Source organism: Alosa alosa, chromosome 5, assembly GCF_017589495.1.
Source record: "Alosa alosa isolate M-15738 ecotype Scorff River chromosome 5, AALO_Geno_1.1, whole genome shotgun sequence".
NCBI lineage: Eukaryota > Metazoa > Chordata > Actinopteri > Clupeiformes > Clupeidae > Alosa > Alosa alosa.
The window spans coordinates 12,300,889-12,323,266 of record NC_063193.1 but is presented as its reverse complement, the minus strand read 5'-3'; the positions used below and the strand labels follow the sequence as shown (position 1 = coordinate 12,323,266).

At 42.3% G+C, this 22,378-nt stretch overlaps 1 protein-coding gene across 4 annotated transcripts in view; it reads right to left on the bottom strand.

Moving 5' to 3' along the window:
* Positions 1-294: 294 nt before the first annotated feature.
* parp8 (poly (ADP-ribose) polymerase family, member 8) overlaps positions 295-22,378 on the bottom strand; it is a 43,773-nt gene continuing 21,689 nt past the window's right edge. For 3 of the 4 annotated variants that reach the window (XM_048243319.1, XM_048243320.1, XM_048243322.1), the window contains 19 exons: positions 21,325-21,385; positions 20,690-20,780; positions 19,720-19,786; positions 19,213-19,341; positions 16,929-17,697; positions 15,897-15,953; positions 15,566-15,661; positions 14,202-14,294; positions 13,347-13,472; positions 12,306-12,377; positions 7,208-7,275; positions 6,729-6,777; positions 6,073-6,185; positions 5,339-5,411; positions 3,701-3,770; positions 3,524-3,600; positions 3,037-3,106; positions 2,863-2,947; positions 295-2,540 (listed from right to left, as the gene is read on the bottom strand). In XM_048243319.1, coding sequence (XP_048099276.1) covers positions 2,438-2,540; positions 2,863-2,947; positions 3,037-3,106; positions 3,524-3,600; positions 3,701-3,770; positions 5,339-5,411; positions 6,073-6,185; positions 6,729-6,777; positions 7,208-7,275; positions 12,306-12,377; positions 13,347-13,472; positions 14,202-14,294; positions 15,566-15,661; positions 15,897-15,953; positions 16,929-17,697; positions 19,213-19,341; positions 19,720-19,786; positions 20,690-20,780; positions 21,325-21,385 — 2,269 coding nt within the window. In that variant the 3' untranslated portion in view covers positions 295-2,437. The remainder of the gene's footprint in view (positions 2,541-2,862; positions 2,948-3,036; positions 3,107-3,523; positions 3,601-3,700; positions 3,771-5,338; positions 5,412-6,072; positions 6,186-6,728; positions 6,778-7,207; positions 7,276-12,305; positions 12,378-13,346; positions 13,473-14,201; positions 14,295-15,565; positions 15,662-15,896; positions 15,954-16,928; positions 17,698-19,212; positions 19,342-19,719; positions 19,787-20,689; positions 20,781-21,324; positions 21,386-22,378) is intronic. The other variant, XM_048243321.1, reaches the window with a different exon arrangement.

Genomic DNA, 22,378 nt, shown 5'->3' with positions numbered 1-22,378 from the left:
TCTGGGGAAAATTTCATGTGAATAGCCACACTGGAAGTATACTTACTGAAAAAAATGTTGACGTGTTTAATACTTATTTTCCCCGCAGTAATTGAGTCTCCTTTTGCAGAGTTAATTTCAGTAAATAGTCTACTCTTGACTGAGTTAATTTCAGTAAATAGTCGACTCTTGACTGCTGGAGGTCTGTGTGTTCAACACTGTTTTTACTTTAAAAAGGCTGTACAAATAAAAATGAACACTTTTCTGAATGAAATCATTTGCTTGTGTAATATGCAATGAAGCACTGCTAGGAAGTGATGTTTATAAGGAAATTTGAATTTAATGACCATAAACAAGTACATAAGCTACTATTTCCATAACTTGTAAAAAGCCAAAAAGCTGGACTTGTTTGCAAAATAAAGTAAAAGTAAAAACTTAATACAGAAAATATTTGGCCTCCATGTTGTGTGGCAGTATTTACATTATGTACAGTACTGTCATACATTTGCCATTGACCCACATCTGTAAGGCACCGAATGCAAAGTAGCATAATACATTTCCTTTAAATTGTGCAGAAAATATATGAAAACCATATAAACAGAACACTCTGTCACAATTCAACTAAAATAGTGATGCAAGTCCTACAACTGTATGCATGGTGGAACAACCGCATTTTAACTTTTTTCTACCTTTTATTTGGTTCTTCTGTCACAACACACAATTGCAATTGTCTTTAACGACAGACCATTGAATCTTAATACCATGTCAATAAATATTCCTGCCCCTTTTATTAAAAACAAGGTGATGAAATCTTTGAAGCCTAAGAAAGCAATTGAAAACCCCATCACTCTAGCCAACTTGCAGATTTTTTTCTCTTAACTATAGCCCATTTAAATACAATACAATTGCAATATAAGCTGATTTATTAAAGCAACTGAAACCACAAAAAGTTCAAAGTCCTTAGTATTTACATTAGATATCAGGTCTGTATAAAATGTGTTTGCTCTTAAATCTTGAAAGTAGTTGGGGGCGAACATCTTATGTTTTATCGCTGTATCAAGTATAAGTGTATTGTTATAAAAAAGAAACAACAAGAAATACTTAGTGACCCTTCCGCCATTGTCTTTCAAGTTCAAGCACAGTTTTACATATTTCTGCCATCTGAACACACTGTCGCCACATACTGAACTAAAGACTGTCTTACAAGCTGAGGTGAAAGAAAAATCTGACTATGCTTAAAATGACTTTTATCTTGTATCAAGAGATTGTATTCTGCATTAAGATTTTTTGAAGGCTATGGCTTAACTTATCCACTGTTAGGTCATTAGTTTTGCTTGATGGGAAAACTACCTTTTAAGTGAATGGTCAATATTGTGCAGATGTACTGAGTGTGCCAAAGTCATTTAGCATGTATTCTGGAGATTGTTAAGAGCACGGTGACGTATAAACAAATGCACTGCTTTCTCCATATTAAAATCATGTACAGAATATGGAATTAGAAACATCTATTCAAATGAACAGTCTCTACAATCAAAACTGGAATTGTATTCAATGTTTTTTTTTTTTGTCTTTACTTAATCTTAACCTTGTACCTCTGAATCTTTTTGTCAAACCTCAAGAATGTTCAGTCAACCAATGCTGCTTCATTCACTTCTTTAGTTTTGTCTGTTCATTTGACTAATATTTGTAGACTACTGAAATCCATTACACTGCATCTCAGGTTTTACCCGCTAGTACTGTGAACCTGCCATTTCTATGAACCAAGAACACAGCAGATACCTCAGAATTTGCCTCAGTCCAACACCTTGGCATGCAGAGCATTTAGCCTCAGGCAATGTCCACTTGTGCTTCCCCACAATTTTCATACAAGAAACCCAAATACTTTAGAGTTGTAAATAATCACAATTAAGTCCAAATGAAGGCATTTCAAGATCTAAAATAATACAAATAAAGTGCATATCAACACCCTCCTTATACACAAAATATTGTACTTTTGCAATGCGCAGCTCTTCGTAAACAAATGTGTACCTTGCAGTGTCACACACACCACTTCTTCCCAAAAGGCCAAATTACGTCAAATTCAAAATACTCAAAATCATTTCTAAGGTATGTCATCATTATTTTTATTAGAAAAAGAGAGTCACCTGTCAGTTAAACTGAGAGGTACTACTGTATGTCACCAAAAAGAAAAAAATATTATTTATAAACGGTAGTAAAGTGGACTCAGCTTCAATCTCAGAAAGATTTCTGGTAATCTTGGGGTATAAATACTTTAGCTCGTCCTCAACATAGCAAATATGTCTTAAATTATTTTTTAAATTTGTTGATTTTGTTGTTTTCAATGTTGCTTTTACCAAAAGAATACACAATTGTGTTGGCTCCCCCTTACTCAAATGGCCAGCTTTGAGATGGCGGACGACGGGCCAAGGCAGCAGTATTGCGTCGGGTCAGTTCTCATTCACCCAGTGGCTGTCTGATTGCCAATGACACGCAGGATCTCTCTGTGTATACTTGTGTCCTGGGTGTTAATGCTTGTGTCTCCAACTTGCCCATCCTCATAACTGTGAGAGAGAGAGAGAGAGAGACACTCACTGATTTTAAGTTATTATAAATGTATCAAAATTAAGATACAAACATTTGAGACGAGATAAAACTCATGTTTATAATCTTTTGATTATGAAACCATACAATTTACTGCAAATTACTGCCACAATTCAAACTGTTATAATATCACAACCACTAGTTGAAAGTAAACTGCCTAAACAGTCATCAATCATCAGTAAACAGATAAAGACCATAACAACTTGTGACGTGCGTTTGCTGTTGCCGGAGTACCGCAAGAGAAAGTGCACACATTGACAATTCACAGGGCTGCTTACTCACACAAAGAAAAATCTTGTACAGACATGGTCTGTGTTTGGAACCACCCAGATATCGCCATGTTTGTGCAGATCTTGGGAAGTGATGACTAAGAGTCAGAGGACCAGAAGACAATATCACTTAACTGCAACAAGCAACAAAACAGTGTCAGACTATTAAGCACTATGGGATGCTTACCTTCACATAAGGCTATGCACTTTAGGTTTCTGCTTTGCAGGAACTGTGGCTGCTGACCCTTCTTCTGTGACTGTGGAAGTATACAGAACATTCACATCACACCTTGCTACAGTGTTTGTTAAAGGCGCAGCCAGGGATTGTACACAGTTTCAAGCCAATAACATTTTTTGTCACATTCAGCAAACTACTTCTCACAATCTGCTAGCTACCCATCCTGTGAGTACACTGTAAAAAAAAACTGGTCTCTGTAAAATGTAAATGTAAATCAGGTTTCTAGGCCAAGTATACTTGCGTATACAAGGAATTTGGTCTCTGCATTTATCCCAACCGTGAATTAGTGAACACACAGAGCACACATTGAACACACAGTGTGGTGAAGCACACATTAACCCGGAGCAGTGAGCTGCCTTAATACAGCAGCGCTCAGGGGAGCAGTGAGGGGTTAGGTGCCTTGCTCAAAGTGGGATAAAGTGAGATGGTTGTTCACCTGTAAGTGGATGTTTGTCTTGCTGTTTGTGGAAGTTTCATCCTTTGATGTAACTTTCTGTTGTTTTTTATTCATCCCTGTGAGAACAAAACAGTACGTCTCACACTTCATGCGATTTTACAGTCTTGGTCCAAGCATCTGGAAGAAACATTCTTCAGAGAATACTTGCAAGCTTACCTGAGTAACCAAAAGATATGCTTGACAAAGGGCTAAGGTAAATTCCACTCCCATAGATGGCGCCATGGAGCTGCAGAGACAAGAAAAATAACACAGGCAGGCTATCAGAGTGTTGACTCACACTAGTTTTGTAAACAAATAAGCAAAATTTCATACTGTGAATCTTTAATGAATGCCCTGGGGCTGCATATTAATGCTGTGATTACACTGTGATTATGTTGTGCTGAAAGAGATATTTTTAATTATTTTTTATGATAAACAAGCCAAACAAGCCTTAAAAGGCACAGATTGGTGTGCTGTCAACAGTGCAGAGTGTGACTCATCTTGAATATGAGGACATAATCCTTTCTTTTAACTTAAACCCTGGCACCCCACATGGGGAACAGTGCAACACTTCTGAGGTGGCCCTTTAATTTTCCAATGGTCAAGCCATTGCTAAAAGACCATAGAGGCCAACATGGATCCAGACATCAGTGATGTTTCCACATCCTAATCGCTGTGTGCTGGCTCCTCTGTATCTTGTACTTGTGTTTTCCCCAGTGGTCCTGGTGGGGTCTGGTGCTAGAGGCTAAGAATGAACAACCACATGGGCTTTTAAGGGTATTTCTGGGCCATCTGCTTTGCAGGTGATGTAGGGTTATGGGTAACTCTAGGCTAACCCATCGTGGTTTAAAACAAGTCTACACAGCTGGAGAACTAACAGTCAAGTCCCAGAGGCCAATGTGAACAATATGCTGTAGTTTCAGTATGTGATGACCTAAATATAGCCCTCAATGGGGTTTTCTGTTGCCAGGTAGGCAAACCAGACATCAGCTTGTATAGAATTTAGCCCACACTCACCAGAGCAAGCATCTGACTCAACCAGCAGTTTGTTCAGATGCAGTACCACACTAACCTATGAGTGAAACAGCAAGGAGCTGTGTGGCCCACTCTGTTTTACACAGAGATGATGACATGCAGAAGGGAATTGAGGCCAACCGAGGATTCTTATGAAAAAGCAGTTTTCAGTGATTGATTTAAGATGCGTATCCTCATCCTGTTTTTTCCTAGCCTGACGAGCCAGACCCACATTAAAATGTAGGGTCTGGGCACTCACCGTTCGCAGTGCTCAGTCCGATGGGCGGGATAATCGGTTGTCTTTCAAATTCCCTCTGCACGCAATAGGACAACGCTGAGTCCCATGCATTTTCCCACCAGCGGAGCTAGTTGGCTAGTTCAAACTTTTGCCAACTTAAAACAAGCTTAACTCGTGTCACACTGTTGGCCAACAGCAACATCCATCTTCTTTGTTTTGAAGTAGCAGGGAATTCAAGCCAAACCGTTGCAACTCTGCCATCAATCATTATGTTAAGCCCGCCTAACGACTCTATACATGATTTGATTTGTCTGATAGAAGTTTAATTTTTCGAGCTCACAATCCAACGGAGAGTTGCTAGACTAGCCCTGGAAGCAAATGTAATTTGCTGCCGCTAGGGTGCGTCTAGATTTCTAGGCTAGTTTTTTCAAAAAATGGCTCCAAAAATCGAGGTTATGGTCAAAAAGTACACGTAATTCAAGTCCATATCTACTATCTACTCTATCCACTGTTAGCACTAGTATAGTTACTAGTGACACTTTCCTATGAAATAGATTACTTACTTGGAGTTTTGTGTTGGATGCTACAACCAGGCCATTCCTCACAATGGAGTGCCAGTTCTCTATGTGAGATCCACTGTGAGGGACAGAGAGCAAAATTACAACAAAGCTTTTCAATGACATGTCTTACACATTTCCACAGTAAGACATGCTAACCACCGTCAACAATTAGAGGTTGACCGATTGATCAGTCGGCCAATTAATCAGTTCAATTTTTGTTGTCACTCTAAAAGGCAGACCCCAGTGGATGTTGCCCAGTGCAGGCTACTATTTTTTATTATTATTTAGATTAAGGCCATTTTGGCAACAGTACCTCATTACTGTCAACAAACATAAACAAAAAGTATGCAGAGAAATTTGGGAAAGTCCTTAAAATGTTTTGAGCCATGTATTATTACAACCATTAACTACCATCATGCTACCTACTAACATTTGCCCAAAGTCCCTTAATCAACCCTCAACATATTAGATTGTAATGTGCATGGAATAATACAATCATAGAATAAATTACTTTGAAAAAATACTAACTGGAAAAACAAAAAATGGACCAACAGAAATCACCATCATATCAGGTATCATATCGGCTGCACGGATATCTAAAGACCAGCATTGACCATGGAAAAATCTGTATCACAAACAACGATCAATTACAAGTATAATACCAACACGGAGAGCATAATTTGTACTTTGATTATCATTTTTTACTGGTCACTGATCTCAGTGACAGAGTGACTTACTGGAAAGCGAAGGTGCTTCCAAAGTGTGTTTTCGCAGCTCTGAAGTTGGATTCTTTGGCAGGTGGGCTGCTGAGGAGGAGGAACTGGTGGGGGGTATGCATGAACTTCAGTTGCTGCAGCCACACACACACACACACACACACACACACACACACACACACACACACACACACACACACACACACACACACACGAAGAGAGAATGAGGTGGCATCTTCCATAAGATATTAAGATATGCATTATATATCTAATTGAATTGTACAGATGAAATCTAACCAAAATAAAATTTTGAAATTAAATGTGGGATCTCAATGACATGAAAAGTGAGTCCAATGTAATGGACAGTTTTGAGCATCAATCAACGAAATCCGTTGGAATGGGGTATATTACAGTGGCATCTCAACCAAAGCACAATTTGTGATGGGGTATTTAAAAACCTAGGTTGCTGATGCTGAGAATATTGTAGGTGCTGACAAATTTTTTTATATTAAAATAAAAAAATATATAAATAATGTTTATTAGAGACGTGTCCCTGCCAACACTTTTCGTGTTTCCGTGTATGCATTAGTCAAAACTCTAAGATGACCATCAACAAATGGAAGAATGTTTTTACAAAATGAACATCAGGTTTTCAAGAAGAAGAGAAGCTGACTTACTCTGGTTACCGGGAGCTTAACTATATGTGACCTGTTACTGGATATCACCCTGGAAACAAGAGAACATAGCTCACTATTCCAATAAAACAAACACAGACGATACACAGTATAGCACTTTATATTCAGCTATGCCATGGAAAAGCAGGCTGCTAAGGGAGCTATGAGTTTGAGGGTGCTGAGTGAAATTCAGGTAGTCATTTCCTGAGCTAAAGTGCACTTCTAACGCAATCCGACTGCATAAAAAAATTCATCACCTTGAGAGTGGAGCCTGCATGTCTTTTTTATGCATATCACAGTGTGTGTGTGTGTGTGTGTGTGTGCCTGTGTGTGCGTGCACGCTCATGTCTGTTTCTGTGTGTGTGTGTGAGTGTGTGTGTGTGCCTATGTGTGCGTGCACGCTAATGTCTGTTTCTGTGTGTGTGTGTGTTTGAACTGACTCCTTTTTCCTCTTAAAGCCCTAGACTGGCTTCCTATCTTACCACTGCAGCAGTGGGTGTGCCAGCGGGTCGTGCTTGTCCATTTGCTTCTTGATCTCCAGGTAAGGAGCCTGCAAAACAAGAACCAGCCACTTTATTTCCAAAGTTTTTAATCTGTTCTTCACTAAAAATCATAAACAAAGGGCATATTTCAGTCAATGGCCACATATTGAGGGTTACAACATGACAAAGAGAGCGACACCATCACAACATTACCATCCCAACAGTCTAGTCCACTAGAGTGTCTAGTTTACTAGGGCATCAGTGTACTAGAGTATCAGTCTACTGGAGCGTCAGTGTACTAAAGTGTCAGTCAACTAAAGCGTCAGTCAACTACAGCATCAGTCAACTAGCTCTAGTATAGAGCAGTGGTTCTCAACCTTTTTTCAGTGATGTACCACCTGTGAAATATTTTTTCAGCCAAGTACCCCCTATTCAGCGCAAAGCATTTTTAGTTGAGAAAAAAAAGACTTAAAACAGAGCACTGTGCCATCAGTGTCTAATTTATTAAACTTTGGAACCACGACTCCATCTCCATCCATAAACTTCAACCACGACTCCATCGTTTGAGTTTTGACAGTGATTGACAGGTGATGGCGGGCGGCATGTGACAGGTTGGGTCGAACCATCCTGGTATGGGGGGGACTCTGGGTTTTTAGGATAATGAAATTGAATAGCCTACTGAAATATAAAATTAATTTTGTGAACTTTAAATATTTTCCTGAAATATTTATTAAATAATTGTTTTTAAAGTATTTTTGCATGGATTCTACTTTTTAAATCTAGTATATTTTAACCCTAAGCTGTTTTTAGGGCATTTTCACTACCTTTATACATAAGGATTTATTCTGGTCATTGTAAGTGCCACACACACATATTATATATTGTTTTTTTTCAGCAGAGTCTAGGCTATCCAGATCTGCCATCATTTCATGTATTAGTACTAGCATTGAAATAGCATTAAAATATAAAAAGCGTATTATAAAAATTCTTATATTTTGACATGTATCTCACCACAGCAAGCTCATAGCTCTACATGCATTTATTTTATTTATTTATTTATTTTATTTAAGGTTTATTTAGACATGGACAGTGCACATTAATGAACATAAAAATGTAAATGCGCCAGAATTAGCCAAAATGGCTATTTTGCATCTGTTGTCCATGGGCCGATGTTAACAGGCCAGATTGGCCTACAAGAAACTCTACACACATCATTGCAGACCTAAAAGATAAAACAACACTTTACACATAAGATGTACTATAAAAAAAGACAAACAAGTGAAAATAAGTGATAAAATGAGGGAGGGAAAAGAAAAGAAGAAAAGAAAAGAAGAGAGAGCATGGGGCAGGGATGGTAAGTGTGCAGTCGCCTGGTAAAACTGGCAAGCAGAGTCAATAGCGGTGTGTTATTGTGTTTTTTTGGTTGCTGATTAGCCACTTCTTTAGGTTGGATTTGAATATGTCATACGTTTTCATGTCTCTCATATAGGATGGTATTGTGTTCCAGTCATGTGCAGCTCTAATAGAAAAAGCAGATTGGCCAAAACTACTTTTTCTCAGTTGAATTACACAGTCTCCTCTAACTGCACTACGTGTAGATCTGTAAGTGGGTGGATTTGTTTTTACAAACTGATTTAGAACGGGAGGAGCCAGTCCATTGATAATCTTATACACTAAACATGAGTTAGTGTATTTCACCAGATTTTCCCAACTTAATATCTTATATTTTTTAAAAATTGGACAGTGGTGATGATATTTGGGCTTTTTATCAAGGACTTTAAGAGTCTGTTTGTACAGTGACTGGACAGAGGTATAGGAAGTGGTACCTGACTGAGACCAGGTTGTTAAACAATATGTAATGTGGGAGAAGATCATTGAGTGCATGTACATTATTGCAGCTTCAGTTGACATACAGTTGCGGATGTGTCTGAAGTTTGCCAGATTGAACTTGACTCGTTGACAAACCTTTTTTATGTGAGGTTTAAATGATAACTGATTGTCAATACGTATTCCAAGATACTTAAACTCAGACACTACTTGCAGTCTCTCCCCTGCCACTAATACATCAGGTTCTGTAAAATGTTTTTTTGACTTGCTAAAAACACATTCACACGGTTTTGGATATATTCAATTGTAAACAATTTTGGTTTAACCATGCAGTGATATGTTGCATCAAGCTTGTTAACTGATTTGTGGCCTGAACTGCACTGCTGCTGTGCACAAAGATCACTGTATCATCTGCATACATTTGAGTGTTGGCATCGGGGCAGACATTTGGCAAATCATTTACATACAGTGAAAATAAGAGTGGACCCAATATGGAGCCTTGTGGGACACCTGTGGGTATGCCAAGCGATTGTGATTGATGGTTTTTCACTCGGACAAACTGTGACCTATTTGATAAGTATGATTCAATCCAATTAATGGCGCAGGAAGAAAAGTTAAAAGTTGATAATTTGGATAAAAGCACCCCATGATTGATGGTATCAAATGCCTTCTTTAAGTCTAAAAAAATAGCTCCTATTACCCCTCCTTGGTCTACTAAAGATTTAACTTTTTCTAAAAAAAAGCAATTAGCTGTTTCAGTTGAGTAATTAGCCCGGAAGCCAAATTGCATTGGGTGCAGAGGGGTGGGACATTCAGCAACCTTGGATACCACAGGAAGTATGCTGATCGGCCTATAGTTACAGGCGGAGAACCTGTCTCCACCTTTAAAAAAATCGAGAGATAGCTGCCAGTTTCCAGACCTTTGGAAAGATTCCTTCAGTAAATGAGTGGTGTAAGATTTTTTTGATGGGATGGACCAATGATGTAGAGAGCTCTCTAAGCATTACTGTGTTCATGCCAATTACATCCCTTGCTCTTAAGGATTTGAGAGATCCTACCACTCTCATGACATCTGCCTCAGTAATAAGTTTTGTATTGAATATCTGTCCTGTTGGTATGGATTTCAAGATATTAAACCTGTCTGGAGTGCCAAAAGACCTTCCAATCGTAGCTACTGAGTCAACAAAATAGTTATTAAGTACATGGGCTACCTCAACTGGATTATTTGTAGTCTTGCCGTCAACAATAAGTTCAAGAGTTTTTAAATCCTTGTCATTTTGTCCTTTTTTTTAAATCCTTTGTCATTTTGTCAATTGGCTCTAAATAATTTTAGCATTTCCTTTTGCTTTATTAATTATGGTTAAAAAGAAGTTTGCCTTAGCTATTCTGAGTTCTTTAATGACTTTGTTTCGTAGTGTAGTGAAGTTAAGTCTGTCATTTTTTAATTTGTTTTGAGAGCAGTTTTTAAAGCCAGGTCTCGTGCTTTCATGAGATTAACAATGCTTGGATTTATCCATGGAACTATATATTTTTTCTTTCTATGTCTTTGTTTACATGTGAATTTTTCAGTGATTTTTTTGCAATGTATTTGAAAACTGTTCACTGTCCTCTTCCACATTTTCCCCTGTCAGGACTTCCTCCCAGTTAATGCACTGAACTGTGCTTTTAAAGCCTTCGTATCTATTTTTAGGGAAACTGAATGTTACCTGTTCTTGAACTAGTGGTGTGAACCGTTTTATGGCAATGAGAGTCATATTGTGGTCTGATAGACCAGTCAGCAAGTTGAACGTTTTAATGATCCACTCTGGCTTATCATTGCCATGGTGAAGGAATTCCCTGGGGCTGAGCAATTTACAGACATATTTGGTGTGTGCCTTACAGAAATAAATGTATAAATGTATAATAAATAGATTTAATGACCTTTCTGCGCTCCATATCTGTGACACGAACTGATCTGATCAGACTTGACCCGAGTTTACGTGTTATAGCCTGTGTGTGCCTATGGTGTCTGCACTCATTATTCTCTACAACTTTTTACTGCATTGCCATGAACAAAGTCAAGGCAAAAATGGTGTTTCTTTGCCGAACAAATTGGGATGCAATATGAGCCTTGAATTGGATGCCATGATGCAGGAATTTGGTAGGATCTCAAAACCGGATTATGAACATTCTTTGCCATAGAGAAACACACAATAGTGTTGGATTATAAACATGCTTTGCTACAAAAACAGACAAAAACATGAGGTAAGTCGAGCTATATGCTTGCTGTCACTTCGTCTGTTTTATAACCCAGAAGGATGTACGTGGTATCAAATGATAGCTCCGTGTCTCCTCTTTCATCTGACATGCGTGGCATATCTATCCGATCACAGGTCCGCGAGTAATTCAAACGAGAGTAATGGGTGTGCAGCATTGGTTTTTGTATGCCTACATGACGTTATTATTTTGTAGTCACTTCGTCTGATTTCAAAAGCCAGAAGGATCAACATACTTGCTATCAATGGATAGCCCTGTGTCTCCTCTTTCATCTGATATGCTTGCCATATCTATGCGTTCACGGGTTCGCGAGTAACTCAAACGAGAGTAATGGGTGCGTAGGTGAACGCAGAGAAGTAAAGACTGTAAATATGGTGCAATTTAATTTCATGATTTTTTTTTATTTTCATACTTTAACGTACAGACAAGTGCGTTGTCTCGTTGGAAAGCCCCACTTCTGCTCTGTCAGGCAATAAAGGTTTCATCTCGCTGCGATGAACAGTTGCGGAGCAATGTAACAGAGAAGAAAGGGTGTGTTGTTTTGACACACTTTGCGTCAATCGGGTTTTAAGGGTTAAAATCTCACGTACCCCCTGGAGTGCCTTCACGTACCCCCAGGGGTACGCGTACCCCCATTTGAGAACCACTGGTATAGAGCATGAAGATCACAACAGTCTAGTACTCCCTGGGTCCTCTGTGTTTATGTTAAGAGTGAGAGTGGAGTGGAGTCATATTTATTTACTTTTGTTGATGTGACAGAAATTGCTTATACCAGTACAAATATTTCTCAACATTTACAGTCCTACAAACCCTGGCTAGGTACTATAACCCTGTTAATCAGAACACATTCCTACTCACACACATTCACATACATATATATAGGACACCTTCACTATAACCCATACTCAATAACACACATATATGTACAACTGCTGGATGCCACATATATAACGCCTCCATGAGCGCACATTAACAAAATTAAAGAATCAGAAATAAAAAAAAATCATGCACTTACACACACCTGAGTCATCTCTCTGATCGATGTAAGACTGTCCAGGGCTCGCATCACTCGATCGTAGTCTTTTTTCTGGAACATACCAAACACAGCAACGCGTTACGATGCAAAGACAATAACTGGAAGATGTAATAGCGTGGGTTAATATGATTCACACAGTTGAGCCACAACTCCCTTTTTTGTAGAGTACTGGGATTGAGGGCCTGCTATTTTGGGTCCCTGCTGTGAAAAAAGAAGCTTAGCTAATCACAAAATGTCATAAATCATAACAAGCACCATCTAGCATCAGTAGCCTACTGGAGATCACGTCTACATGTATGTCTTTTTCATATCTTATGGGCCTTTTTGGATTGCAAAGTATGGTGGAGAGAAGGACAGATGAAGGCATGGGCACATGGGAACTCCAAACCCACATGAAGGCTCAGTGAGTTATACACTTACACCCACAGTCAGCACCCTTATTCTGCATAGCAACAGTCCTCTTTAGCTGCCACTCACTCTCCATGTGTCATTACTTCTAATGAAGGGCCTCAGTTTAAGGGCTCCATTTAAATGGCTCTCTCTCCCTTTCTCTCTCTCTCTCTCTCTCCCTTTCTCTTTCTCTGCTTCCTGTGTGTTGTGTATTGTTCCATTTTATTTTTCCAGTTTTATGTCACTTGTCAGACATTTCCCATAGTGGCAGCTACAAATTTGAGGCTAGGGGCATGTGAATGTTTCCCTTTCCGGCAAACAAAACAAGTAAAGAAATACAAGATGACATGTTGGCTCTGATAAAAAAAAAACTCAGGGTACAGATGAGTGTGAGCACCACAGCGCCGAATGACTGTGTCAGAACAGATGCGCTCTCAGAGCAGGTTGCAATTCTGTGCAGATCTCTTGCGACATTCTCAGACAAAAAAAACTCCTCCTACACTACTGAGCAACTGCAGCACGAAGCATGGAGCCAGTGGGACTGAGCCTCTGTTAGGTGAGCAGTAATGAGAAGCAGCCATGGGGCTTGTGGGGTGTCAGGTGTACGGAACAGGACAGGACAGAACATACCCGTGGGTTGAAGGCCAGGGCCTGGGAGTCGTTGGGGTCTACCACTGATGGATATGGCTCAAAGATCACAACTTTCCTTGGGGACTCCAGTGCGGAGCGACACATGGACACCAGCAAATCCACAACCTGCAAACACAAACACACACACACACACACACACACACACACACACACCATTTCAGCTTCAAGGGGATTCATTTACCTCAACCATGTGACTTTTCAGCAATTGGTGGAAAATGGTGATATAGTGGTACAAACTGTGGCACCATGTTGAGATGCAACATTTGGGGTCTAAAAATACAGTGATGGAAATCTCAGACTCATTATGTCAGTGTTCCATCATCTCCTCCCTGCTGCTCTGCAGGCTGTATTGAGGAGAAATCACAGACCTTTAAGACTCTGCAATCAAGCACTGCCAATATAATGATTAAAATGATTATGACAGAAACTTTGTATCTGCTGCCAGATATTTCAGTTGTTGTAAAAGCATTCTTTGCTCCCTTTGGTGCGTAATCTCCCTTGTCTCTAGCCTATAATGAAGTCATTTAACACAGCAAGATGCTCTGAAGTGTGAGTGTGAAGGACTCTGAGTGTATGCAACAAGCAAATATGAATATATGTGTGTGTGTGTATATAGCTTGTGTGTGTGTGCGTGTGTGTGTGTGTGTGTGTGTATGGCAACCTGGCGTCCAGCATGGTGTCTGTGCTGAGACGGGTGTAGTGGGAGCTCCACCAAACTACCCCAACACAGCCCGCACACCCTTGTTAACTGCCGTCATTAAAGCAAACAGCAAGATGCTTCAGAAAACGTTTCTGATAGTGTGTTTACTGTGTGAGAGAGTGTGTTGAAGGTACCTGGGCTCCTGTGGCGATCTCATCAGCTGCTTCGTTCATAACCCCCAATGTTTGGAAAGCAAACACGCAGAGTTCTCTCTCACACACTGTGGGCTTTAGACACACACACACACACACACACACACACACACACACACACACACACACACACACACACCACAAAGTATTAAGTGTACAGATGGCACACAAATGCATCCTGATGATTCATATCTGAACAGTTAAGTGTGATGATGAGTGGGTGCACTGGCAATCTGGTCGTTTTGGTATCCATCTTCTGTGGCTGTGCGAAACGAACAGTATAAATTAGTCAACTCTTAGCCACTAACCGCTGATTTAATTTACCCCTTTGGTCGATAGGTTGGCCTTTTCAAAATGACAAAGCTAATCAGTGGCCCGCCGCAACGGGAGACTGAGGGAATTTGACATTCATTTCATAACCTGATCATTCTTTATCTGCCCATTTTAATCTGCATTCATTTATAAATCACCCGTTCACTCCATAACGTTACTGAAGACGAAAAAATAATAATCCTCCCTGAGGTTCATACGAGCGTTAGCCCTTTAGCGTGTGTGTGCAGTGGTATGTATTGGTTTGATATACTGTGAAGGGGAGCTGTTCATAAAGCACCGGATAATGAGATGAGTGCGGGAGTTACGGTACATCAGCTGGCCTTTGCCCCCGCGGAGATGGAGGGAAGATGGAGGGGCTAAGGTGGAGGCGCGCGCCGCACCTCGACCTCCCCATGTCATCAGGGAACCTTAGGTTGGGTGAGGTAGGGACGCGGGCGCGGGCGTGCCCACATTCATCGGAAACTAATTGGGGTCGCCTCGGGTCTGGCGGCAGACAAAGGGGAACAGAGGGCTCTAATGAAAGATTTAATTAAAGCCGCGCCAATCTCGGGGAGAAGTGACAAAGTCAATTAGAGCCATCACTTAACCCTGCCAGGCGAGCCAAAAGAATGAGGCCAAAGAGAATATTTCAAGGAGGCGCGGAGCACAGAGCAATGACACTAGACTACTCCTCTCCAAGTTAAGTTAGGTGAATGTACAGTTCTCCTCACACTTAGCTGCCCGACACAGACAGTACATAACGTTTGTAGCCCAGACTCAGGCATAGAAGCCTAACAAAAAGTGAACATGAGGAATTCTGGATAGTTCTAATGTAGATGTAGAGCGTTGCAGAATACAGAACATACACAGTGCAAGACAATCCATTACCAATGGAATGTCTGTTCAAACCACTTTTATAGCCTGGTGTTCAGCTCAGTTTCATGAAGGGCTGTATTTGATTTCATGTGTTCTTCCAGCGTTCTGAGATGAGGGCGATGAGAGGTAACAGAGCTGGGGCAAACTCGGACACTTACTCGGAGCATGGGTCCGTTCTGGAAGACGTGCGGCTCGTCGCAGACTACGCAGAACTCATTGAGGACCGGGATCCGCTGCTGGGCGTACTCCATCGTCTGCAAGGCGGAAAAGTGACAAGGAAAGAAATGTGTTAAGATAAGGCCCCCGCCCCGGGATTTAAATAGCCCAGGAATTAATTGCCTTGACAGCTTGGCAAGGGCAAGTTCATTCGATCCAGGCCCGGGGAGTGTAATGTATATGATGCAGCCACTGTTCAGCGGTTTAGTAATGATGAGCTGGCCATTGTGTGAGAGAAAAGCGCTGCGCTGGGTGAATGCAGAGAGCGTTTACCTGAACCAGGAAGCCTTTATCTCGCACTGGTATACACTTGGCTCCATTGTTGGGTGGCTGGAGGAGAGAAGAAAACACATACAGTAGGTGGTGCATTAAAATGACTGATAACAGTGAGCAGTTCCATGCAATGTACACCATAGATAATGCTGGGCCCCTCAAGTTATCGGTAAGAGGAAACGATCTAGAAAATGCTACGCTCATCACATTTCAGTCCCTCCATATCAATTAGCTGGTGCTGTTCTATGCAGAGAATGGTCTTTGTGCTTACACTACACACAGCCATGTGGACTCAATGTGTCAAATGAATGTCATGTTGACATGTGGCAAATGTTGAGATAAGGTGAAAGATTTAATCTGGTCTTTGAGAGAAAAACAAACGGTTACAGTATGACAGTTACCAATATTTTAAAGCATATTTCAAGGTTTTTTTTTTTTTTTTTTTAAATGTTCAAATTCAGAGAACTCCAATTCACTTGTCTATTCAAAGAACTCATTTTTTTCAGGCTTTTAAGACCATCGGAATACCTCCAAAAGTGTTTTCCAATACATATCATTTTAATTGACACTTTTTGAAGCTTCTAAGATTCTCAAGTCTGCATCAAGTGAAGAATGTTTCACAAATTACATGCCTCTGGTACCTCTGAGCAGGAATGGGAGAAAAAAAAACATTTTAATTTACTCCAGACCTGGGATGGTTCTGAGAACCCAATTTGTGATGGTTATGAAAACTTATTTTGATTTAATTGTACACATTTTTGGCAAAGCAGGGGAGATAAAACCCAGTACCAATAATTTTCATTTTCAATATATGTTGACAAACAACATGATCCCAACAGCATAACCTTGTGTGCTTTTGCCTGAGTGCCCAGTGTTTATGAGCCTTTACGTTGGTGTTTCTTTATCATGTTTGATTACCTCTATGTTTCTGTGTGTCTCTATAAGGTTGTACTGTATATGTTTCCGTATCTGTGTCTATGGTTGTGTATGTGTGTGTGTGTGTGTGTGTGTGTGTGCAGTTATAAATCTCACCACAGCTGGGGTGGAGGCCAGTGACGGCGCCAGGATTCCGATGAGGCCCGAGGTGAGTGAGAGCCTCCTACCTCCTCCTCCTCCTCCTCCTCCTCCTCCATCTCCGGCTGTGCCTGAGTCCTTGCCGAAGGGGTCGGCGCGGCCCACGCGGGTGCTGCTGGAGCAGGAGCGACTGAGCAGCCGGTGGTGGTGCCGCAGGCCGTCCAGCTCCTCGGCCACCCGCATGCTGCCGGAGCACGAGCGGCTCAGCAGCCGATGGGGCTTCAGCGCACTGCCCATACCACCTCCTCCTCCTCCACTTCCGCCTCCTCCTCCGCCTCCAGGGCTCTCCCCGAGGTTGTGGTCAGCGTGCGGGTCTCCAGAGCAGGAGCGCGGCAGCGGCTTGTGGGGCCGCGGCGGAGGCAGCGGCGGGGGCGAGGAGCAGTCGTCGGGCTTGAGGGTGGACGCGGAGGCGGAGCAGGGCCGCGGGAGCAGCCGGTGGGGCTTGAGGGAGAGGGAGGGCGTCGGGTGCGGGTGGGGGTGGTTGTGCGGCGGGAGCTGGGGGTGGGGGTGCTCCAGACGGGGGTCGCTGGACAGCGAGGACCCCAGCAGCCGGTGCGAGCGGCTGCCTCCGCTGCCGCCGCCCGTGCAGCCGTCGGCGGCGTCGCCGGACTTGACTGCGCCCGAGCAGGTGCGGCGCAGCAGGCGGTGGGACTTGGAGACGCCGTCCTGCTCCGGCTTCAGCTTCTTCTTGCTCTTCACGCAGCCTGGAGGCGGATAGCTGGGGGACCTGCAGAGACACACACAGACAGACGGACAATCAGACAGGCTGGTGTCTGAGATAGCTCCTCTAAATTCAACTCTGTAGTCACAGGCACAGTAGATACAATAAAAGAGACACTAGCCACATACCACAGGAACAAGACAAAGTGATAAGTCACACAGGAAGTACAAGTCTGCTACACAGACACTTACCAACTGTACAGAACGATATTTAATGAGATAACAAAATGGAGAGGCAAACCTGGTTGGAGACCACAAATGCTGTTGGAACTATCTTTTAGATTTTCTCTGGAAACATGAATCTACCAGTAATCAAAAGAGGCTGTGTAACTGTCAGTAGCTGTTTACCAACCTTACAAGCTCATAGGAAAAAAATGAAATAACCATAAAATGGCAAAATAGGACTCATAGGTCTTAAATAAAATAAGACCCTTAGATGTAATGCAATGATTATGTTTGTTAATTGACTTTAAATGTATCACTACTGCTGCTATTCACTACTATTTACTACTTCTTTCAGCAATTAGTCTACCCTGGAAATCCAGAGTTCTCACAAGAGCACAATGGAATTGTCTCTGTGAGACACTCTGGCAATGAGTAATGATGCACGTTACTTTTACCCCTTGCATCCTGGGGAACCAATCAAATCGGCGTATCTGATATATGTGGGCCAGATGCGAGCTAAACTGATGACGACAGCGCTGCAACGTTGGAGGTCAGTAATTGGTCGTAGTGTTATCCAATTGCGTCGAAGTCCAGAATCATTCAGAGTAAACATTGGTCTAGTGTTATCCAATTGTGCGCAGTGAGATTTTCAAATGCATGCTTGGTGCTGCCCCTCGAGTTGGGCCATTACATTGTTCGTGGCCAGACCCTTAATCTTTCTAGATTACCAGGGTCTGGAATTTTCAGGCTACAATTAGTCATCATCCATCAAAAATGGAAAAATGAAAAAGTTGCCAGACTGACTACAATGAACCAGCCATCAGTTTCAAAATGTTATTGTCAGTGCAGGTAAACACATACAATTTGACAGACATTGCAGGTATTCTCTTGGTACTTGTCTGCCACTCTGATCAGTAAACAAATAGACACACAAGAGAGTCTGGAAACAAACAGGATGTGTATTTGTGAGAATTTGCCTGATGAAATTATCAGTGGCACAGGATGTGGGCTGACACGATGAATGTTGCCCTTCATGCACACGCACACACACACACACACACACACACACACACACGCACACACACACACACATACACACACACACACACACTAAGACATCAGTCAAGGTTTCTCTCTCTCTCTTTCTCTCTCTCTTTCTCTCTCTCTCTTTGCCCTCTCTCTTTCTCTCTCTCTCTCTCTCTCTGTCCTCTCTTTCTCTCTCTCTCTCTCTCTGTCCTCTCTTTCTCTCTCTCTCTCTCTCTCTTTTGTCCTCTCGCTCGCTCTTTCTCTCTCTTTGCCCTCTCTCTCTCTCTCTCTCCCCCACACTCTTGTCTTTTCCCAGCCTGTCAGGTCTTACCTGCGAAGGGTGGAGAAGATGTGCAGTGGGGACTTGACCTTCTTATCGCTTGGCTTCTTGCCATGGGGGCAGTTCTGTTTCTCTTTGCCCTGGTGCTTCCACTGCTGAGTGACAAACGTCTGCATGATCCTGCGGGAGACACACACACACACACACACACACACACACACACACACACACACAAACACACACACACACAAACAACTATTACATCAAACACTGGACACATCTAAGGGAAGTGGCACTGGGAATAGCTCTCTTTTTCACTCTGTTTCACTTCACTTTCACATAAAGAAAATACTGGGAAGGTGACAGAAACTTTGCTGGAATCGCTGGTGCAATACATATTTACACAAAACCGTACACACAGCAATACAGGGTGCAGCAATACAACTCTACTCTGAACATTTGACAGTTTTTTTTGTGTGTAAATAAAGAACACAACATTTATGCATTAATATAATAAGACATATTTCAACATAAAAAGGCTTAAAAAGCGGAACCTACTTTTTCAGTTGATGTCCGAGTCCAAAGCGCTCTTTCCTTGACTCTTGAAAGACGTCCACGGTTGGAACTAGAAGTGAGATGATGCCAGAGTGCTACTTCAGTTTAAGTGAGACTACAGCCTTTACATCTACATCCAAGAGTACTCTCTAATAGCTAACCACTGCAAATGGCAATACCAGACACTCCAAATCTGGACTTGGCTTCATGTAACACGTCTCTTTAGCTATATGCATCAATGATAATCACAGTAATACCAAAAAGCATTTCTATCAGATCTGAATTAATACATACATAATGGGCCAGCTAATTTTATCTCACCACATCAGACTAGCTACAGAAGTCACGACTCAACCCGCCCCAGCTCTACATCAGGCCTTTGACACAGATAAATACTGTTGTGTCCATTAGCCGTGCAAAAGACAAACTACCTTGATTGATTAAACGTCAACGGGGAACTGATGGGAAGTAGCTGAGATAAACTTTTAAGTAGAAAAGGAAAAAAACACACAACGCTCCTTCATCCTCTAAACTTTTAATGAGCGCGCTCCCCAGGGGGAGGCAAAGCCACTACCAAGGGCACTGCCAGCGTCAGGTTTGCAGAGTAGCTCAGAGAGTCTGGCAGAGGACTGACAGACAGCCAAAGCCTCGTGGGAGTCCTGTTTACCTGCTGTGTGTGGGTGTGAGAGATGGTGTGTGTGCACCTGTGTGTGTGTGTGTGTGTGTGTGTGCATATGTGACTGTATTAGTGCATCTGCATGTGTGTGTATATATATATTTGATCGTATGAAAGCATGTGTGCAATGTGCATGTATATGCATTTGTACATTGCATACACTTGTGTATATGTATGTGTGTGTGTGTGTATGTGTGTGTGTGTGTGTGCACAGATTGCTTCAAAAAAAAAAAAAAAAAAAAAGACGGTGTGTGTGTGGGAGAGCAGGTGTGTAAATGCGTGCAGGAGCAAGCTGACCTGGTCCATTCAGGTACTGAGTCAGAGAGCAGTGTAGGCGTACGATGACAGGCTCCATCCTGATCACATCCCAGGCCAGAGCAATCTCCTCCTGGGGATGGTGAAAACAGAGAGAGGGGGAGAGAGAAGGAGGGAGTGATGGAGAGAGATGAGATGAAGGAGTGATGCTTATAAAAACTATAAAGCGTTCTGCATACAGTATAGACGCAGTATAGACATGACCGCACCGACACTCTCTGTCACTTGCCTATGCAACCCAGCGCCAACATTTTAAACTGTCAAGCATTCAATAAACAATGGATTTTACTGAACGGCACAGACAAAAATAGAACTGATTCGCAATCAAGACGGTGGCGGCGGTGGAGTTCTAAGCTGGTGTGCAGGGTTGTGTTGAAAAGAATGGAATCTAATGCAATCGAACACTCATGGCGAAGCCTGTGTGCGGAGACCTTAATGAGGCAGAGTAAATGGCTCACAAAAAGGAATGAGTTCCGCTAACGCCAAGCACATGCCAGGCAGGCTCCACATGCTCTCTCCAGTTAGTCCAAAAACTCGAAACAAAGCTGCCAAATGAAGCTCACCTCAGCTGCCTCACTATACAAACGATATCTATGGCACGATCAAATGACACTTACATCCAGGAAGCTGACATCTATGTGTAAGTCGATGTCCACGTCGTCAATGGCGCCATATTCCCTGATTAGGGAAGAAAAGGAGGTTAAATGTCATGAAAACGGGTAAAATGTCACCCTTTTTTGTAACATGCTATGAACGTCATCCTTTCGCCAGTAACATGATATTTTGGGTAAAGGAGCCTTGTTGTGGTCGTTATTACAGAGCATGACATTTGGAGGACGGGTGGCGCCAGATGACTCATCCGCTTACCAAGGCGAACAGCTGATGGGAGTAAAACACCCGGCGTTTCTGCAGCATACTATCCACATCATCATCACGACACACGCTGACACACCACCGTGGGCACGCTGGGAACATGCATTACGTGTCAGTGGGGGTGTGCAGTGTGTGCGTGTGTGTGTGTGTGTGTGTGTGTGTGTGTGTATGTGTGTGTGTGTTTCATTGGCTAACAGCATGGTACTGAGAGGGCGGTACAGTATGGAGCTTTGGTTTTGCTCATCAGCTCTTGGCCAAACTGCCGATTTGTTTCTGACAGGTGGTGCACCTGCATCCATTTAACACCTACAGGTACACACACATACACGCGCACACACACACACACAGTCACTACCGTGTTTTTTTTTATGCATCTTTTGCAATTTTGGGCCTGAACTAGGGCCAAGACAATATACTGATGAGGTTAACACATGGGGCACACACACACACACACACAACACACACACACACACACACACACACACACAATGACACCATCCTTGCAGAATCACATTCAAAAACACTATGTCACAGCTAACCCAGAAAGACAACCTAATGATGAATGGATGCCCTCCAGCATTTATGTTAAGGAGCTGTAAAGCTGTAGTTGTGGAGAGCACTGCCAAAGACCCACAGCATCATAGAGCAGGGTGAGGCCCGTGAAGTTCCCAGAAGCCCTGGACTGATTCACTGCATCATCCCAAATTTACACCAGCCCACCACGGACCAACCCCAAGCAGCTGCTTATCCCGCAAATCAGAGGGTCCCAAGGCTGGCCATGCAGACTGTAAACACCTC